Raw genomic sequence first — 20198 nt, 5'->3', positions numbered from 1 at the left:
CTTAACAAATTTAAAAATATTATTTTTAGTTTGCATTTTTTCAAAGTATTTTAGCAACATCAAAAACATCTGTTTAAGATTTTTCTTCCCCATTCCTTATATAAAGTCAAAGCATAGTGAGACTTGGTTCTTACTTGAATAAGGGTCGTGTAAACTTCATTCTTCCTTGTTCAGTCGCCATTTTTAGAGCCAAAGGAATTGCTTCCTCCCATTTCGATTGAATGCAGAGTCGTAACCATCTAAAAGGAGGGTTTTTAGGGGGTATGGGGTAGGAAATGAGGAGAAAGAAGCAGGATATGACAGGTATATCTGAAAATTACTTTTGTAATGATGAATAATCCCATTATACTTACACTGTACACCACTTTATGTTATGTCTTTATTCTGAGAATCTCAAATCCTTATACAAACCATTCAATAATTGGAGAAGAGAAAGAAGAATAGTTGGTTCTTGAAAAAGATCATACGTTTTAAAGGGTTTGGATTATGTAGGTGCCTATAGACCTTACATATGCAATTTCGGAAGGAATAAAACTTTGATTTAAGCTCACGCTACAAATTTGAATTAAAAAAGATGAACAGAATCAAAGATTTCTAACTATTCCCATTTCAGAGCCCAAGAGGAAGAATGCCTATTTACCAATGAATCTTTATTCTAATTTTTTTAAAGGCAAGAGAAGCTTAGAACAAATTCTAACAAAAACATTAGTACTATCATCTTACAGATATTGCAACTACTCCTTAAAGACCATTATAATTATGTATATAGATGCAGTAAATTTGAAAAGGATTTTTCAAGACTCATGTATGTCTCATACGCTGCTTTCCCTTTCTCCACTTTTTAAACTAGTTTTCCACTTTCTTCCACAGAGACAAGTTAAAATGATGTACCTGAATCGTATTTCAGAATTGTTAATGGCATTGAAGTTGTACACCTCTTGCATTCGCTTTATGTGCCCCAATGGAAGAGGTGCCTAGAGCAAAATAAAGAAGTATAATGTATCATTTCAACAGGATTCCTTGGAAGAAAGGAGCTGGAGAGAAATTCTTAGCCAGATTAAAATCCTCAATATTTTATTAAATAGAAATAAGTTAGATAAAAATAAAAGAAACATGCACACTAAAATAAATTTTGTGCAAATTTATTCTGAATAAGGATATTCTACTAGGAGCCAAGGGATAATTTAATTTGCGAGGTACATGGAGAGGTAAATGAGAAGTACTCTGTTCAGACTTTCTGGTATATGTAAGCACTAACTTTCCGAACCTCTCCAGAGTCTTTCAAGTTCTTCCTTATACCTGAAATATCTTAAATTTATTCTGTTCTCCAGATTCAATCACAGTTAATTTTTTTCCTCACTGATTCCCCCCAGCTTTATCTTTGTATATTTCCTCCGAAATCCCTTTTGAATGATCTATACCCCTACAAAATAGCAGTTTTTAAACTTTTATATTACAGACCCTTTTCAGAATCTGATGACTAATACGGACCCTTTCCTGAGGCGGGTGGGATACATTTACCGTATAAACACCAAGTTGTATGTACAGTTTCAGGGGGTTCATAAACTCCCGTGCCCAGGTTGACCCGCGCTACAGGGAGCACAAGCTTGGGTGAAGGAGAGAAAGCAGCGCTCAGTTTGGGCAGGCGGAGCGTCGGCGGTGCCCGCGGGATGCAGGCGGAGGGATCGGAGGTAGATGGAAACCTCCCGCTCCAGCCGCTTCCGCGTCTTACAGGACGCTCACCCACACTCGGCTCTCACTGACTGCTTGGACCCTTCACAGATTGTTTCGTTTCAACCAATCTCCAAGTCCAGCCGGGTACGCCGGCTGGTTAAGGTCACCTCCTAGGTCACCGCGTTACTTTCCCCTGTTTGCTGTGCCTGCTCGCCAGTCGGCGCATCATGCTTTCTCTCTTCGTGGCTCCAGGCCACACGGCAGGCGGGGCTACAGAGATGTGTGAAACCGCGGTGATGGCTTCATGCCCTAATGGGTTCTCTAAGCCTCCTGTTGCTTTAAATTCCCGTTCCTCATTTTGTATCAGTTCCATAGGAAATTCTGTTCAAAGTCTTCTTCCATCCCTCTCCAGGTCTTTGGACCTAAGAGCTCCCTGTCATGTAATAGTAAAGACCCCATCACTATCTCCCTCTCAACATACAGCATCTCCTCTCAGCTTCGCATATTCTTTTAGTCACCTGGCTTTGAAACCTTCAAATCTGCTTGGACTCCTTCCTGTTAACCCCCAACCCAGTCAGTCCCCAAACCCCATGCTCCATCCTACGTGTTCTCCCTCTCACTGTCCTGCTCTTTCCCTTCCCGCCAGCTCCCTCCAGCCTGTCCTGTACTCCTCTGAGTCTCCCAACTAACTTCACCCCCAGCGTTCCTCATGTCAATCCAGCCTCCGCAACACCAGAGGAATGGTCTTCATAATCCACCATTTCATCAGATGACTCTCTTGTTAAAAATGTTAAATGCTCTGCGACTGCCTGGAATCAAATCTAACATTCTTAGCTTGGCATTCAAGACACAGCACATCAGATCCCAGCAGTGTTTCTAGCGTTCTCTTCATTAACCTCTTTCCCAGGGCCACGATTTCCTCCTCCTGCCACACTCTGTCACTTGCTGCTCCTTCTATCTCCCTGCTGACTCTGCTCCTCTCAAATCAAGCCCCACTCCTCCGAAATTCTTCCTGATTACCCCAGTTGGAAGGGAGTCCTTCTTCGCTTTTTTCTCAAATGACACCTAAAATCCCTCCTTTTGTTGCTAGATTTTGCACTTGAGACCTTTCCTACTAGATTATAAACTTTTTGAGAACCCGGCATATTTCTTTCTTACGTATTTTTATATTCAGCACAATGCTAAACATAGCAGGCATTCAACAAATGTTTTTAAGTAAACGAATGGATTTTACCAAACCATTTTTTCTGTTAGTTTCCACATGGATATTTTTTCCAAGTGGGGTTCAACCATAAATGCTGTGCCTTTATGCCCATTTTAATTTCTAATATTTTGAGCTAGTACTTACTTTCTGGAGCATCTGTGCTAAAAATTCATTCACCTGATGAGAAGAGAAGTCTTTTAGGTCTGCTGAGCTGAATGAATTTAAATCATCTTCTTTGCCCTGAAATAAATGTTGCCTGATTACTGCCATTCGTGTACGATTCAATAATATGTATTGGTTTATCTGACATAAAAGTAAAAGTTAAGAAAGAGAAATACAAGGATGTATAAGATTATAAAAAATAAATTTGAACATTAGCTATTTTAATCATTCTGAGATGGCATAACTATAACTTAAAGAGCTGATATGACTCCTAAATCTATATTACTTAAGACAAATTAGACGATTAATAGTAACAGTGGAGGAAACTTTTGACAACGTCTGTACAATTCACGATATATAGATTTCCAAAGCAAAGAAATGCTACAAAAAAGCATGTCAACTGTTTATAGGCCAATTTGAAAATGTGGGTAAATAATCAAATTGCATATTCTTTTAAATATCACACTAATGAACTTGTAAGGCCACAAACAGATCTTTCCCTTCATCTTCACACATTCTATTTTCCCCACTTAATCTTGGAAATCATTTAAGGAAAAAGAAAAGTGGGTCTGTACTTTTCAATTTAGGATTCATTGCAAATTATCTTTGAGGAAATGATTGAGGAACATTAAAAAAAGCTTATCAAAATAAGTATTTTAAAAATCTTTTAAAATAGTTTTAAACTAGGGTTTCTTTTAACTTTAAAAGAAATATATGCAAAGGTTAAAAAAAAATCAAATAGGACCAAATGAAAAATTCCTTTGCTTTTGCTCCTTGTCTCCAAGTCCCACTCCTCAGGAACCTATATTAATATGTATATCCTTCCAGAAAATTTAATGTATGCATATACATCCTTGTAAAGAATCATTATTTTACATCTTCCTCCCCCTTCAAAACACCCTTAATATCAGAACTTCCTCCCTCTTAAGAACCTCACCTAAATATTAAAACTTACAGATCTCATTCTCTGCTCAAAAACATGCAAATTTAAACTACCTATTGAGGATATATTTATTAGTGGTAAAAACAAAGAGCAGGGGAATGATAAACCAAAATTCATGGTCATGGTTACATGGCAGGGCAAGGTGGGTAGAGAGAAGGATGAGATGGGGAGGGCAAAGTATTGACAGAGGAGGTACATATGTGTACAGCCAGCCTACTGCTCTGATAAGAAGTTGTTAGAATTTTTTTTTTTTTAGATGTTGGGGGTAGGAGTTTATTAATTTATTTTTGCTGTGTTGGGTCTTTGTTTCTGTGCGAGGGCTTTCTCTAGTTGTGGCAAGCGGGGTCCACTCTTCATCGCGGTGCACGGGCCTCTCACTATCGCGGCCTCTCTTGTTGCGGAGCACAGGCTCCAGACGCGCAGGCTCAGTAGTTGTGGCTCACGGGCCTAGTTGCTCCGCGGCATGTGGGATCCTCCCAGACCAGGGCTCGAACCCGTGTCCCCTGCATTAGCAGGCAGATTCTCAACCACTGCTCCACCAGGGAAGCGCAGAAGTTGTTAGATTTTATATTTGCTTACAAAAAAATCTTGAACTTAGATCTAAAAAGTCAGTAATGCTCTAACTTTGTTATGATGTTATGAGAATCTCCAAAAAGATGTTTATATTTTATTTAAAATCAGGGTATTTTTTGCCATGGTTTCTTGTTCCATTTTCCCGATTTGCCTTACTCCTGAGTTGGTTTCTCTTCCTTCCTCTGACCCTTAATGGGTCTCCCAATACCTGGAGCTTTCTACTCCTCTCTCTTATTCTCCACACCCAGACAAACTTTGGTGCAAACTATCATACCTCCCTATCTATTCTTCGAAGAGCCTATTCATCTTTCTTAAGAATCACTTACTCTCCTCTAAGAGGCCTATATTCCCCCACCCCTTTCCCTTTTAAGAGCAAGAAAAATCAGAACTAATACCATCAACATGCATTTGTTTTCCCCCTCAAACTTAACTTTGCACGTTGAGGGCTGGTATAATATCATTTTGGATAAACTTGACTTAGGAATAGTAACTCCAAATACATGAGTTCATAAGTAAAGCACCACTCCCCCACTTCATTGAGTAGAGACACATTTGTACAATTCAAAAAGGAGTCAAAAATCATACATTACTACTCACAGTAATCCATCTTTGACTTAAGGCAATACAAGCATTTGTCAGAGTCATATCATAACTGCAAAGATTCAGAATATTAGAGGTTACATTTTATAAAAGCACATGCTTTTGCATCAATGCCATTTTGAATTTACAGAACATACTTAAATTTCAAAGTTCTTTGAAAATAAAGATCAACAACTCCAGAGTGATGGAAATAGGAGATCTTCTACCTGACTTAAAGATTACTGGTCTCCTCTAAGAACACAGAAATCCAACTGGATATCAAATTAGTGAAACCCTGGATTATTCTTTGGAGAGAATGCCAAAACATCTCAGCAGAGACTGTCACATGCTTCTGCAGTGTATGCTGAAGGGGCTGGGGCTGAGTTGAGCGTATTGTTTCCCGGATGGTAGGAACAGTTCCAGGCACTCAGGACAACATGGTAAACACCACAAAGTCCTTGCTCTCGTGCCTTTTCCTTTCTGTCGTTCCAACCATCTAAACATCCAACAGATCTGCGAGCAACTGCTATGTGACAGGCACTGTTCTAGACAATGGGGAAATAACGGTGACACCCTTGGGAGACTCTGAAATCATGTGATTTTGATCCTCTCTTTTCAGAAGAAAGCAGAATTCACGAACTCTGACCATTAAGCAAAGCAAGCTGTGCTAAGGTTTATGTGTTCTCAACTTGGAAAACAAGTCATACATTTTGCAGCAATGCAGGAGACCATGTAACGTGTGCAAAATTCTTGTAAAACATCCTTCTTTGTCCATAAGTCATGCTTACTTGCTGTGAAACGTTACTGTTAGAGAACAGAGGGGTACCTGCCCTGCAGGGCCTAAATGAGGCAAGTTTTGATTAGAAGTGACCACTGAACTTGCTTTCAGAGAGTTTGTGCCCTGGGGGAGATAATAAAGGGGTCAAAGCAGTGACCTTCTTTGAATCAGCTTCCAGTTTATCTTCATGAAGTGGGCTGTGGACAGTAGGCAAGCCCTTTTGTTTGCCCTCAAGACCAAGTGGGACCAGAGGTCCTTGACTGTGCAGGCAGTTCCTCACCTTCAATTAGAACATGACAGCACTGATCTCATAAGGAACACCAGGAGAGTAAAAAGAAGACCTTTGGCTGGTCTGTTTCTTGGTGCCTAAAACTTCCTTCTCATTGTAATGAAAACAATTAAATAAGGATTAGCCCAGGGAAGGGGAAGCAACCCTTACTTAGGGCAGGGTCCTAAGAAAAGTTATGAGTGAATCAGGTATGAGCCCTGTTTCTCATAGTGCTTCAATGGAGTGAAGGAGAAAGACTTAATACTCACTCACACAAATCTCAGATTACGACTGTGGAGCTGTGAAGAGGCGACACACAGCACCGAGAAACCCGAAACGGGAGACTTGGCCTAGTTAGAGAGGTCAAGGAATGCTTTCATGAGGAAGTGGTTCTTCAGTTGTGATTGGAATTAAGTGGGTAAAGAGTACTCAGGGTGGAGGGGACAGCAAGTTTCTGGCTGCAACATGGAGTAGTTAGCATCTCCTAATATGATTCTTGGAAGACCAGGGTTCAGGTCCCTGATTTGAGGCAGGTGTTTCGTTTAAAAGACAGTGTAATGGAGCGCTTACGATGACGAGGATTTGAATCTCAACTCTCATGACTTGCTGCGCAGCGTTCAGGAAGACACGTTACCCTAGCTAAGCCTCATGTGCCTCCTCTGGAAGTGAGGGTGGTAACTTAGGACACTGTTGTAATGAGGGACATGATGCTTCTATGTTATTTTTCTTACTGCAAACGTTTTCAAGGAAAGGGCAATATCTTTTTCTTTTCTGTATCTCTCACCATCCTTGTGCAGAGAGGAGGCACTCAATAATTACCTGCAATGAACTGAACTAATTTATATTTATAATATCATGGAAATGACTTTTTGGACCTCAGCGTTAAGGTTCTAACTCCTATGAACTCAACTCTCATCACAAACTAGTAATAGCTTAAGGAAGGCATAAAACCCTTTCAGATATTTTGAGGAGCTCTAGGATTTAGAGAATGAGAAGGAAAAGCATTAGTAGGTAAGTACTGACTTGGGCTTCACAGGGGGCAGTCCAGGAGAGTACAGCCAGGCGTTCCAATCAACTTGATTTAGAATATCAACCTGAGAACAGAAGGAACACCCAGTTTGCTACAGAACAATCTTTTCTCTTGAAAAAAAAAAATCTAAAACTGACTTTTAGGACCTCAAATCTATAATTTTGTCTACACTGACATGTCAAGATAATTTCTAAGTCTCTTTTCTAAAATAAATTTATGTTAATCAGTAATGTTCTTTTAAATAAAATAGGAAAATTAAGTACACACACAAATTTCTGAAACATACCGCTGTAGATTGCTCTGAAATAGGAAAATTCTACACATTAGTTCATACTGTTGAGATCACATTTAAACAGGAAAACACTGAATGAAAGATTGAATCTTAAATTCTAAACTAATACTACTATTAAGTAATTCAAATCAACCTAACAAATAGCCATTAAATAAAGATATATTGAACATGCACAATAAGAAAGGTTTTAGAATCCAACCTTATCCTTAAAGTGGGAATACAGGAAATCCTTCCAGTCATCAGTGGTTATGCTCTTGTAGGAAAATTTCTCAACATAAGCCTTTAAGAATCCTAGGAAAACCTCTAAGAGTTTTTCAAAAAGAAGAAAAGAAAAAAGAAGTCAATTAATAGAAAGGTAATTAACACATTTTTTGGTGCCTTGCATTGTACCAAACCACGGAGAACAGAGAACATTCAGAAAATAGGGAAACCAATGAGGACTTTAAGAGTAAAAGAATGTTCAAAAACAGAGGTAGGACTTAAGTTGTACCTTGAAGAACATACGTAATTTGTTGGAAGGCAGAAGAGAAATCCTAATTAGAGGTAAGGGGATGACACAAGACACAAAAAAGGAATACACAACACAAGTTCCAAGACCAACGATCTTTGTATAACTTGAAAAGAGGAAAATAAGATTGGACAGACAGAATGGATCCAGACGAGGGAGGGCATTCAAAGTCCATTGACTGAGAGTACTTTTAAATGCCCATCAGTGGGGAAGATTACGTAAACTCAGCACACATATATAATGAAATACTATGATGGCATTAAAAAGCACAAGATAGATTTGTAAGTTCTGACATGGAAGGATGTATGTAAAATATTGTTGAATTAAAAAATAAATGTAGAAGAAATATATAGTATGATCCATTTTCTGTAATTAAAGTAACTATATGTATATATATGTATATATGTCTGTCCACTTCCACTTTGAAAAAGATCTGGAGCCATACACACCAAACTGAAGGACTCTCACTTATGACTCTTACAAATTTCTGTACCAGACACAATTTTTTTCAATGAGCACATACTAGTTTCCTAATTTTTAAAATACTGACGAGCTTTTTATAAGTCAAGCAGCATAATTTAGAATGCAGAGGTTAGTCAAGGTTTTAAGTAGAGAGGCGACATTAGAAAACGATACAGATTTCTTTAGCAGCTACATAAAAAATGAACTGGAAGAATAAAATGGAGCAAAAGCAACAGTTAAATTCTTTGTTACCCTCAAAACAAAAAAATCAGAAAATGCCAACTGCTTGCCTGGTCCTCCAAGAAGCTGTTCAAGGTAAAAGAGTAAAGCAAAGCCCTTCTCATAGGGAACTGAAGAATAAGCCACATCAGGGTCTATGTTCGTCAGATCAACCACAAGTTTGGTGAAAGGATGTGTCTCTCCAAAAGTCTTTATCTGTGAGACGCAAAATTAGAGGAATGTTCAGATATGAAGTCTGGTTACCACCATGTACACAAGCTACTAAGAAGTGTTACTACACTCCATGGCATAACTTTAGGGGTATTGAGAACTTAAACTAGAGACTGGAAACTGTAGGATATGTTAGTATACATTTCTGGAAGTCTATTAATGGAATGCCTACTAGCGCAAGGTTCCGTGATATTTCTTGCTTAATAAAAGACTAGAAAAATGTTTTAATGCCTGGTTAGCAAATTCAGCTCTCAGGAGAGAGCATTTAAAAATGACATAAATACACCAAATAAAATTCAAACAGAGTCACCAACTATATTATTGCAAAGCCCCAGTGAGGTCCTACTGGTCATGAACATGACCTTACACAGGATAATGACTAACAGGTAACAAGAGAACATCATACCAGTATCTGCTTGATTTCCCACACGGGGAAAAATGACTTTCTTACTGCTACTTAGTAAAGCTGCTTTACAAACTGAACTTTTGAACACCTACACAACTTGGGATGAATACTTTTAAAAGTATGACTCATTTACCGAATTCTGGAGTTCTCCCCATCCTCCCAGAGCATGAAAATGTCTGAACTTTTCACCAAACAACCGTCCACAAATGTGGCGTTCCAAGTATACAGTATGTCCTTCATTTAACCTGAAAATAATTGAAAAATAGAAACACTGACACAGCTGAGAGAAAAAGGCACTGCAATCAACAAGATATTTTCTTTTTGGTGTTTCTACAGAGCAAAGCAATTGTAAAGTATGAATACTCAAGTCTAAGCAGACTGCTCTGCGTGGCTTCCTTGCATTCATTTCAGAACAATGGGAAGCCCAGCCCAGAAGATGGAAGCAGGGAAAATGAAGCCAGGGCTCTGGTTTTATGTGTCCATGTATTAAAATGTGACCATACCAGGAACTAAACAGCATCAACTGAAAACCTCTATTCTACCTGACATTGTGATAAGTATTACAGAATTTTTAAAAAAATCCCTGTCTACCAAAGAGATGATAACAAAGGTATACAAACAAAACAATTCAAGGTGGTGGAAGGCAGGGAAATAAATCAATAACAAGAACCAATAAAGAAATAATAATAATAAATCTTACCAAAAGTGATCCCAAGTTTTGTTGGTCACTAGATTTCCTGTCCAACTATGAGATATTTCATGTGCAATAACCTAAAGGAAATAGAAGTGATTAATGGTGAAATTGATTATCTTAACCTAAAATAACTCATTATGTAAGCATTCTAGTTCTTCCAATTCCACGTTGTTCAATTTATTTTTTTCCACATTGTTCAAGTTTTTTTAACATTAGCTGAGATATTCAAGGAATTATTCAGTTCAGCAAAAAAAAAAAATCACAATTTAGCCAAAGATAAAAAAAAGTATAGTATAGTTTACAAAATTAGAAACAAAATATTATTTAGAAAATAATAAATGGATACATCACTCCGTTAAAAAATATTTCATAAACATATGAAGAGATCAAACCATAAAATGTTCTTAAATCTGTTAAATCCTACTGATTATGTAGTAATGTCTTGCAACTAGAATCCCCAAGTTATCTTTTATAATCACGTCTTCAATATAATGACACAATGGATATTTTAAAATCACTTGACTTAATACTTCTTGAGGATAAGACCATGATAATAAATTTTAACTTACGTTGGAGAGTGACTTGTCACCTGCCTAAAAAAGAAGAAGATTACCTTAATATTTCAGAAATCAAATTACAGACTATATCTAAAAGACTGCCTATGTCAAGACATAGTATTCCAGCATTTATGGTCCACTGTACTTCTGCTGTGGCACTCCAAAGAGTTCAAAAGCAACATGTACTGAAGAAATTTTTTTAAATGCAGGATTAAAACATAGCATTATTCTTTCTCTCCCTAATCTTGGGAATTTTTCCAATACCACAGGAGCCAGTATACCTGTCTCTAATTAACTTGCAGGAAACATTTCTTCTCTTCTATTTTTTTTTTTTTTTTTTTTTGCGGTATGCGGGCCTCTCAGTGTTGTGGCCTCTCCCGTTGCGGAGCACAAGCTCCAGACGCGCAGGCTCAGCAGCCATGGCTCACGGGGCCCAGCCGCTCTGCGGCATGTGGGATCTTCCCGGACCGGGGCACGAACCCGTGTCACCTGCATAGGCAGGCGGACTCTCAACCACTGCGCCACCAGGGAAGCCCTCCTCTTCTACTTTTTTATATCCACTCTTATTCACTCTTAGGTGCCTTCATTCACTCCTTATTACCTGCAGTATATTTAAGAAAAGTCTGTAGTGTCCTATAGTGTGTTTTACTTATTTAATTGCTAATCCATTACTCACTTGGTTCTAGGAAGGGTTTAAAGTAGCGAACAAAGGCATATAAAATATAGCTATATACTGTGGGCTAATTCTTTCCTAGTTATGGTAAACTGAGTTTTGCTTTGTTTTTTAACCAGTACCTATATGCCAAGTGTAAATGGTATAGTTTCTTTGGACACACAATTCATCAATAGACTGTTGTTACATAGCCCTCCTCCCCCAGCATCCTAAAGCACCTTGAACACTATGTTCTTTTCTCCCAAATGGCCAAATTATTTTCTTTAGAAAGTTGAGGTGATGATAATAACCACAATAAGCATCAAATAAGAAACAAGGGTTACATAAATAAAAGACTTTTATTATTTAAAAAAGTCTTTTTATTATTAGGAGTCTAAGGCTCTTCATATCTAGGTTTATGTTTGAGGAAAAGTCAACTTCAAATGAAGAAAACTTTACACTTACCAGCAGAGTAGGAGTTACAAAAGTGAGGCAAGGATGTTCCATGCCGCCATAAGGGAAGGATGGCGGCAGGACCAATAGGTCATACTGCCCCCAAATATATGGGCCTCCCAGATCTTCTGCAATTTTAAGCATAGATTCAGTCTGGAAAATTAATGTATATATATTTGTATGTCTTACAAATTGCCATAATAAATTTCTTTAAAGTGTACATTACTTTCTGTGAAGGCTATGAATTAATGATGCTTATTTTAAATGAAAATGATACCCAAAAATGCATCAACTGCAAACACCTAAAATAAGATATACTATTTGATTCTTTTACCACATTACTTAAAAGCATCGCATTTCATACTCAAAATCTTAAATCTACCATCTACCACAGTTATTAAAAAGGGTAACTTTATGACGAACCTCAGAAAATTCGTAAGCAGACTTTTCCACCTGCTCTTTCTCAGACCACACCAATGTCCTTGGGCCAATCTGCCTGCAAAATGGAAAAGCTTAATAAAAATGAAATTCAAAGCAAATTACTCACCTGGTTCTAGGAACGATTTAAACTGTTGTACACAAATCCTTACAGAAGCAGTGTGATGTACTACGTGCTTATGGGGAGGAGGTGAGGCTAAGCGGCTTCTCTGAGGTGCAAACCTCCTGTTGTAAATGAGGTAATAAGTCTGCATGTCTATATAAGGGGGTGCAGTCTGGGCCACATGAAAACTTGATGTGAAGCGCCCCCAAAGGTTAGCTTACTGGCTCTGGTAAGACCTGTAGGGATCTAGTTTCTTCCCTCAATCTTACAACTATAGAAACCCAGTCACGGCTCAGTGAGAGATTATTCCAGAAGGGGGTGGATGTAAACTCTGTTATGTACTTAAAGGTTGAACACTTTTAAATAAGAAGAAACAAACAGAGAGAGACGGAAATCCTGTCACATGCTGTAACATGGAAGAAACTTAAGGACATTATGCTAAGTGAAATAAGGCAGTTACAGAAGAACAAGTACTCTACGATTCCACTTACGAGGTATATAATAGTCAAACCCAGAGAGACAGAAAATAGAACAATGGTTACCAGGGACTGGAGGGAGGTGGAAATGGGAGTTGTTTAAAGGGTACAGAGTTTCAGTTTTCCAGGATGCAAAAGTTCTGGAGATCTGTTTCACAACAACATGAATATACTTAACACTAGTGACTACTGAACTATACATTTAAAACTGGTTGAGACAGTAAATTTTGTGGGTTTTTTTTAACCACAATAAAAAAAAGAAGAAACAAATAGAACTATATATCACTTGTATAGGACTAGAACGCAAAAATATTTTTTTCATGTAAATTTCATCTTAAAACTGTTACGCAGTGCCAAACCCCAAACAATAAGTCTTTGCCTTGATATCCTGGCCCAGAGAGGCAGTGGCTTCTAGGGCAGGGCCTCTCAGACTTCAGTGTCCATACAAACTACCTGGGGAGGTTGTTCAGATACAAGTTTTGATTCAGTAGGTCTGGGGTAGGACCCAAGGACTTTCATTTCTAACCAGCTCCCAGGTGATGCCAAAGCTATTGGTTTGTAGACCACAGTGAGTAGCAGTGGTAGCCAGTGCTAGCCAATATAAATGAATGTGAGCCACGTGTGTAATTATAAATTGTCCAGTAGCCACATTTTTTAAAAAAGGCAAAGTGCAGCAGATGAAATTAATTTTAATAATATATTTTGTTTAAACCAATATATCCAAAATAGTATCATTTTGACATGTAATCAGCATGAAAGATTATTAATGCAATATTTTGCATTTTTTTTTTCATATGAAGTCTTTAGAAATCCGGTGTGTATTTCACACTTCCAGCACATCTCAAGCCTCATGTGGTTAGTGGCTGCCACTCCAGAGAGCAGAGTTCTATGCTGCATGGGCTCTAAAGTCAGATGGTCTAGGACGGGTCCCAGCTCTGATATTTCCTAGCTCTGTGACTCTGAGCCAGTTATTTAAACTCACCGAACATCAGTTTCTTTATTGGTAAAATGAGAAAGAGTAATTGTATCCATTCCACAGAGTTGTGAGAATTCAAGGGCATAATGCCTTGGAGTTGGTACCTAATGAGACCTGATAACTGTCAGCTGCTGTGACAATTATTATAATTATCATTTTTGAGTGCCTCCTATAGGCCAGGACCTTTACATATGTTAGGTCTGTTAATCCTCACAAAAATCCCTTGAAGTAAACATGATTATTTCCAGTTTTTAGGCGAAGAAGGTTAAACTCAGAGAGGTGAGTTGCCCAAGGATGTAGATAGTTAACTGCTACAGCTGGAACTGGAATCTATATCTATATCTATCTATCTATCTATCTACATATATATATATATATATATTTTTTTTTTTTTTTTGCGGTACACGGGCCTCTCACTGTTGTGCCTCTCCCGTTGCGGAGCACAGGCTCCGGATGCGCAGGCTCAGCGTCCATGGCTCACGGGCCCAGCCGCTCCGCGGCATGTGGGATCTTCCCGGACCAGGGCACGAACCCGTGTCCCCTGCATCGGCAGGCGGACTCTCAACCACTGCGCCACCAGGGAAGCCCTGGAATCTATATTTGCCTGATTTGTCCACTGTGTCCACATCCCTGGCAATTTAAAGAATGTGATTACTATAGCCATTCTTAATTTTCAGTTGTTTAGAAATAAGAACAAACAAGAAATTAAGAAAGAAGGGCACTCTAGCTGCTGGTAAAATTTTAACAAAATATCTTATATTTCTGTAATATTTATAGGTTTCCAAGTGCTTTAAAATAATTTATCTCATTTGTTGCACATAACCACCCAATGAAGTAGGAAAGGGGATATTATTATTTTAAGGATGAGGAAATGGAGGTTATGAGAAGTGACTTGTTCAAACTTAGATTCCAGATCTATAAAGGTAGGTAAGACCATGCTCATTCTATAATACTTGGAAAGTCTAAGGGATGAGTGGTAAAGATTTTTTTGATTTAAAATTAATTTGTTGCTTACATTTCATGATTAGATTTGAATGCTTCTAGAGCTGTTGGCTTGATATCTTGAGAAATACAAAAATGATCTACCAATTAATCCTGACAGAGGTTCAAGACACCTAAGGTTTAATCTTTTCATAAACTTCAAAATGTGTTCAAAGGCTCACCTGCTTTCTAAAGCTCCAACAACCAAAGCAATCAAGTAGCAGGGGATCGGAACCTAAAGGTGGCAAAAAAACACACCAAATGCTCGAATTAGTGTTTAAAAATATTACAGAATAAGACAGTTCGTATTCAGAAGTCAGTAAATTTCCTTTCAAATCTCCAAACATTAGTGTGGATTACTTTCCTTTTGTACTTCTCAAATGGTTCTCATTTTTGAGGGGGTCAAATAGTTCAAAACTGCGATGTAAAGATATTTCAAAACGTCTATTTCCCTTTTATCCCATTAGCAAGGGAAGACTCTGAAATGTGAAAAACATGATTGCACATAGTATTACAAGGTACATTTTAAGCATTTCACAAAAATTAACATATAAAAAGGCAACTATGCTTTTAAGTTTCTTGTCATTTTCTCTTGAATTAAAAAACTTTGTTTTAAATTCCTTCTTAAAACCACTCCTGGTATATTTGAGAGACATACAAAGCAATCCAGCAACGAGAGGGTGCTGAAGGTTTTGGAATCCCAGAAGCTGGGGTAGGGGCAAAATTGTCCACTGTGGCTTAGTTACCTGTTCTGCTAAGGAGGACGAAAGAAAACCATAATTCAAGAAGAGTCATGCACCCCAATGTTCACCGCAGCTCTATTTACAATAGCCAGGACATGGAAGCAACCTAGATGTCCATCAACAGATGAATGGATAAAGAAGATGTGGCACATATATACAATGGAATATTACTCAGCCATAAAAAGGAACAAAATTAAGTTATTTGTAGTGAGGTGGATGGACCTAGAGTCTGTCATACAGAGTGAAGTAAGTCAGAAAGAGAAAAACAAGTACGGTATGCTAACACATATATATGGAATCTAAAAAAAAAAAAAAAAAGGTCCTGAAGAACCGGGGGCAAGATTGGAATAAAGATGCAGACCTACTAGAGAATGGACTTGAGGACACGGGGAGGGGGAAGGGTAAGCTGGGACGAAGTGAGAGAGTAGCACTGACATATAAACACTACCAAATGTCAAATAGATAGTGGGAAGCAGCCGCATAGCACAGGGAGATCAGCTCGGTGCTTTGTGACGACCTAGAGGGGTGGGATATGGAGGGTGTGAGGAACGCTCAAGAGGGAGGTGATATGGGGATATATGTATACATATAGCTGATTCACTTTGTTGTACAGTAGAAACTAACACAACATTGTAAAGCAATTACACTCCAATAAAAATATATAAAAAAAATAAAAAGCATCAGTAAACACACACACACACACAATTCATTAAAGGTCAAAGATACAAGTCAAACTACCAGCTACTTAGGAATTTTAACTTAAAAGTACTGTAACAGAGTGCTTTCTGGTCTAAGACAGCTCTTCTATCTGTAAACAATACACCACCACACGCCCGAGCTCTGGTACCAGGGCAGGTCAAAGTGTAACTTAGAAACAGGAAACCTGCTACTGACTGGGATGTAGGGAAATGGGATCAGGCACGCCCCCTGCCGTGCCTATCCAGCACCCTCCGACTTCAGTACAACGCTGCGAGCAGAACCAAATATTTTAAAAGCACAAAAGAAAAAGAAATGAAGAAAACAAAAAGCAGGAGCTGCTTTCTAAATTCTGAAATATTTCAAAAGCCATTTTGCTCTCTGGATGGGTAAAAGCTATTTGTAGCTCACCACCACCTAAAACAAAATCTAGACCCTAAGATCTTACTTTTTGGCTGAATCTGTATATCTTCCTGCTCGCGTCTTCTGGGTCAGGTCCTTCTCCATCACGAATGGCACTCATAAGTGCAACCAGTTCTTTAGGGACAGACACCTAATTGAGAAGGAAAAGATATACATAAAGATATACATGAAAAGTTCTATGTAAAATAACCTTTCCCCCCGCTTTTTGACTATCGATACAATAGACTATGAACCCAATACATTCCTCTGTATCACTTTTATAAATAGAATTGGCAATATGTAAAACTGGCTTCTTTAAAAATGTTGGTGACATATCTACCTATCCATCCATCCATATTAAGAGCATTTGGTAGAAACTAGGTTAAAATCCCAGCTCTGCACTTACTAACTTCATGCACTTGGGCAAATAACTTCCCCGAGCCTCAGTTTCCCCCATCAAATGAGGGTAATACTTCGTAGGACAGTTTCCCCCATCAAATGAGGGTAATACTTCGTAGGACTGTTGCAATACTTCGTAGGACTGTTCATTTATATTATAAATAATATAAATGAAGAGCTCAGCACCATGCCTGGCAATGGTAGCCACCGGCCCTGCTCCCCTCCACACCCTCAGAAGAGATTCAAAAGGATGCTATACGCACTTTAGATCAGAGAATACAATTCTGAAAAATTTAATATTTAAAACATAAACTTGGAGTTACAAATTCTACTTTTTAAGGGTCATGAGTGTGAGAAACTTTTAAACTTATTGCTGAGAAATGTGAAATAATTTTCTCTGGAAGTTTGTATGGAAAAGGTCCTTACGGGGCAAGCTGTATGGTCACTTAAGTGTGTACCGTATCTCCATGATTCTCCAAGTCTTACTTCTAATGAATGCCAGAATAAAGGACCATCACCTGAGTGTTAATGATCTAGCAAACATCCATTCCAACAATGCTAGGCTTTCATGTTCTTCCTGCATGGCTCAGTCCTCAAGGCTATTACTGAAGCAGGCACAGAATCAGGGCCTCCAGAATCAGTGCTGCAACAACCATAGATCCTAGAGCTAAAAACTATTCAGAAAGTACCTTGGTTCTGCTTCCTCCCTTCATTTAGGCAGTGATAGGTTATACAGATGAGACAACTGAGGTTGTGAGGTCATAAGACTTGCCCAAGGTCATGCAGTTATTAAGTGGTGGAGAAGAGTCCAGGGATTCTTTTTTTAAAAAAAATTTTTTAACATCTTTATTGGCGTATAATTGCTTTACAATGGTGTGTTAGTTTCTGCTCTATAACAAAGTGAATCAGCTATACATATACATATATCCCCATATCCCCTCCCTTTTGCGTCTCCCTCCCACCCTCCCTATCCCACCCCTCTAGGTGGCCACAAAGCACCAGAGTCCTGGGATTCTTGGCCTCCAAGTAAAGTTTTCTGCAGCACTATGCTAGGGGTGGTTTGGTTGTGGAACGATTATGGGAATCAAGAAGGCCCCATAAATACAGGTTGGTCCTCAATTCTATTTGCCTGGTCTAAGTAAGTCTAGCCTCTGGGATAGTATTTATTTATTAATTATAGTCTACCTTTTCCTAAAAGGATTAGCAGTACCTACAACAAGAATAAGTTGGAAATGTATACAGATAAGTCTGCAATATATGCCCATTAGGATACCTAGATAGACATTTACAAGGCTGTAAAGTACATTTATAGAAACTTTAATCCTACAAATGTCAATTTTTTTAAGTTAAAAAGAGTTGCTCCCAAATTCTTGTTCTTAGGTCCAGAATTCTGAATTCCTTTTAAAATCAGAATGATTTATTTTACTTCATTTCATTTTTTGGCTGCGCCATACACCATGTGGGATCTCAGTTCCCCGACCAGGGATCAAACCTGCACCCCCGGCTGTGGAGTCCTAACCACTGGACCGCCAGGGAAGTCCCTGACGCCCCTTTTTTTTATACTTATGTTTGCAACTGCCTTTAAAACAGAGATTCAAAATGGGATCCATAGCCTTTTTCTAACATATTTCAGGTAGAATTTAATTAAGTAAAGTATTTCTAGCTATAAAAATTCAATTCTGGGCTTCCCTGGTGGCACAGTGGTTGAGAGTCCGCCTGCCGATGCAGGGGACACGGGTTCGTGCCCTGGTCCGGGAAGATCCCACATGCCGCAGAGCGGCTGGGCCCGTGAGCCATGGCTGCTGAGCCTGCGCGTCCGGAGCCTGTGCTCCGCAACAGGGAAAGGTCACAACAGTGAGAGGCCCGCGTACCGCAAAAAAAAAAAAAAAAAAAAAAAATTCAATTCTTATCTCTGCTTATCATTTATACCACATTTACTTATATGGATCATTTTGGAAAGATATCCCGTGTTCATGGATTGGAAGAATTAATATTGTTAAAATGTCCATACTACCCAAAGAAATCCACAGATTTAATGTAATCCCTATTAAAATAATTGTATGGATCATTTAATTCAGTGAATAATTTCAGTGATGTTTACCTCTGAACTGTAGGTTAATTTCACAGAAGGAGTGTCCTGGCAGGGAAGAACTGCTCTACAATGGATTGCCTGGGAGAGGGAGGAAAAAAAAGAAACAGCTATTTCCCTGTCTCATAAATCAAGTCATTAAGAAATCATGACAATTGCAGCATTGTTCTTAGACACATTCTTTTTAAAGATCAAAATGTCTCACATTTCTTCACCTCTTTTAAAGTAGCAAAAGTAGATCTGTGGATTAAAAAAATCTGGTTTTCCCTTTTAATGTAACGGTCAACCTTCACATTTCAGCTGATGCATGAAGCAATGTTAGGCAGTGATTCCTGAGTAATGGTAGTGCCCAGTGAGAAGCTGTTAGGAACCCTGACAAAAAAGGGCTCTTTGGTGAAGTAAATTTGAGAACCATGGCATATAGCATGCCTGGGAGAGTCACTAGGAACATTAGCCTCCTGAAGGTTCTGAAAAGACCGATAATAAGGAAACCTGTTCGAATTCTCATACTTATTTCAACACAAAACCCATTTTCCTCTGGTTAATTATTAACGTCTAATGGGGCGCCAGTGTTCTAAGGAACTCTGCTTGGGAAATGTGGTTAGAGTCTTGACATTTTGATCTTGCAGCAAACTTTGAAAGTAAACACTAGGAAGACAAGGAAGGAGAAAGAAAAGTCTCTTTCAATACTATCTAGACATATTCATTCACATAATATGTAGAGTGTTTCTTTGCTTCCGTATCAATCTGTCATAAAGATCAGTTCCATTAAGAATGACCAGAGTACCTATGATTTTATACCCTGGCCTGTTTACAGATAAGTCTGCATCTATTGCTGGTGAGCAAAGGAATCCCAACCTCACTGAGATGGTCTACTGACTTAAAGGAACACTGATACTAACATCTCTCTCTGAAGTTGTTATAAATCCCAGACCTACTTCACGCCTCTGCAAACTTCCTTCTATCCTCAAACTCCAGCACTTTTCACTTCAAATCTAATAGATTCTTCATAGATAGGAAATCCCAAACGATCTCTAGATGGATTAAGTAGAACTAGAAGAACCACCTGGTTCTCTCTCCCAAAATAAGTTTCCAAGACCATATGCCTTTAGGGTTCCTTAAAGGTCCCTGGTTATGTGGCTCAGCAATGCCAGGGGTGGGGTTTATATGTATTTCACTCGATAAGACCAAACCCAGAAAAATATGCATA

At 38.6% G+C, this 20198-nt stretch overlaps 1 protein-coding gene across 3 annotated transcripts in view; it reads right to left on the bottom strand.

Moving 5' to 3' along the window:
• LTA4H (leukotriene A4 hydrolase) overlaps positions 1 to 20198 on the bottom strand; it is a 28489-nt gene that overhangs the window by 836 nt on the left and 7455 nt on the right. Inside the window, exons 4-18 of one of the 3 annotated variants that reach the window (XM_060165081.1) lie at positions 19001 to 19069; positions 16547 to 16651; positions 14842 to 14894; positions 12109 to 12181; positions 11698 to 11838; positions 10593 to 10616; positions 10030 to 10100; positions 9463 to 9574; positions 8764 to 8908; positions 7703 to 7806; positions 7205 to 7275; positions 5154 to 5208; positions 3023 to 3118; positions 892 to 974; positions 135 to 239 (exon numbers count right to left, since the gene is read on the bottom strand). In XM_060165081.1, coding sequence (XP_060021064.1) covers positions 135 to 239; positions 892 to 974; positions 3023 to 3118; positions 5154 to 5208; positions 7205 to 7275; positions 7703 to 7806; positions 8764 to 8908; positions 9463 to 9574; positions 10030 to 10100; positions 10593 to 10616; positions 11698 to 11838; positions 12109 to 12181; positions 14842 to 14894; positions 16547 to 16651; positions 19001 to 19069 — 1307 coding nt within the window. Of the gene's footprint in view, positions 1 to 134; positions 240 to 891; positions 975 to 3022; positions 3119 to 5153; positions 5209 to 7204; positions 7276 to 7702; positions 7807 to 8763; positions 8909 to 9462; positions 9575 to 10029; positions 10101 to 10592; positions 10617 to 11697; positions 11839 to 12108; positions 12182 to 14841; positions 14895 to 16546; positions 16652 to 19000; positions 19070 to 20198 lie in introns of those variants that run through there. The other 2 variants (XM_060165082.1, XM_060165083.1) reach the window with 2 other exon arrangements.

This window comes from Lagenorhynchus albirostris, chromosome 11 (assembly GCF_949774975.1).
Source record: "Lagenorhynchus albirostris chromosome 11, mLagAlb1.1, whole genome shotgun sequence".
In the NCBI taxonomy this organism is placed as follows: Eukaryota; Metazoa; Chordata; class Mammalia; order Artiodactyla; family Delphinidae; genus Lagenorhynchus; species Lagenorhynchus albirostris.
The sequence above is the reverse complement of the archived record's forward strand: the minus strand, read 5'-3'. Positions and strand labels throughout refer to the sequence as shown.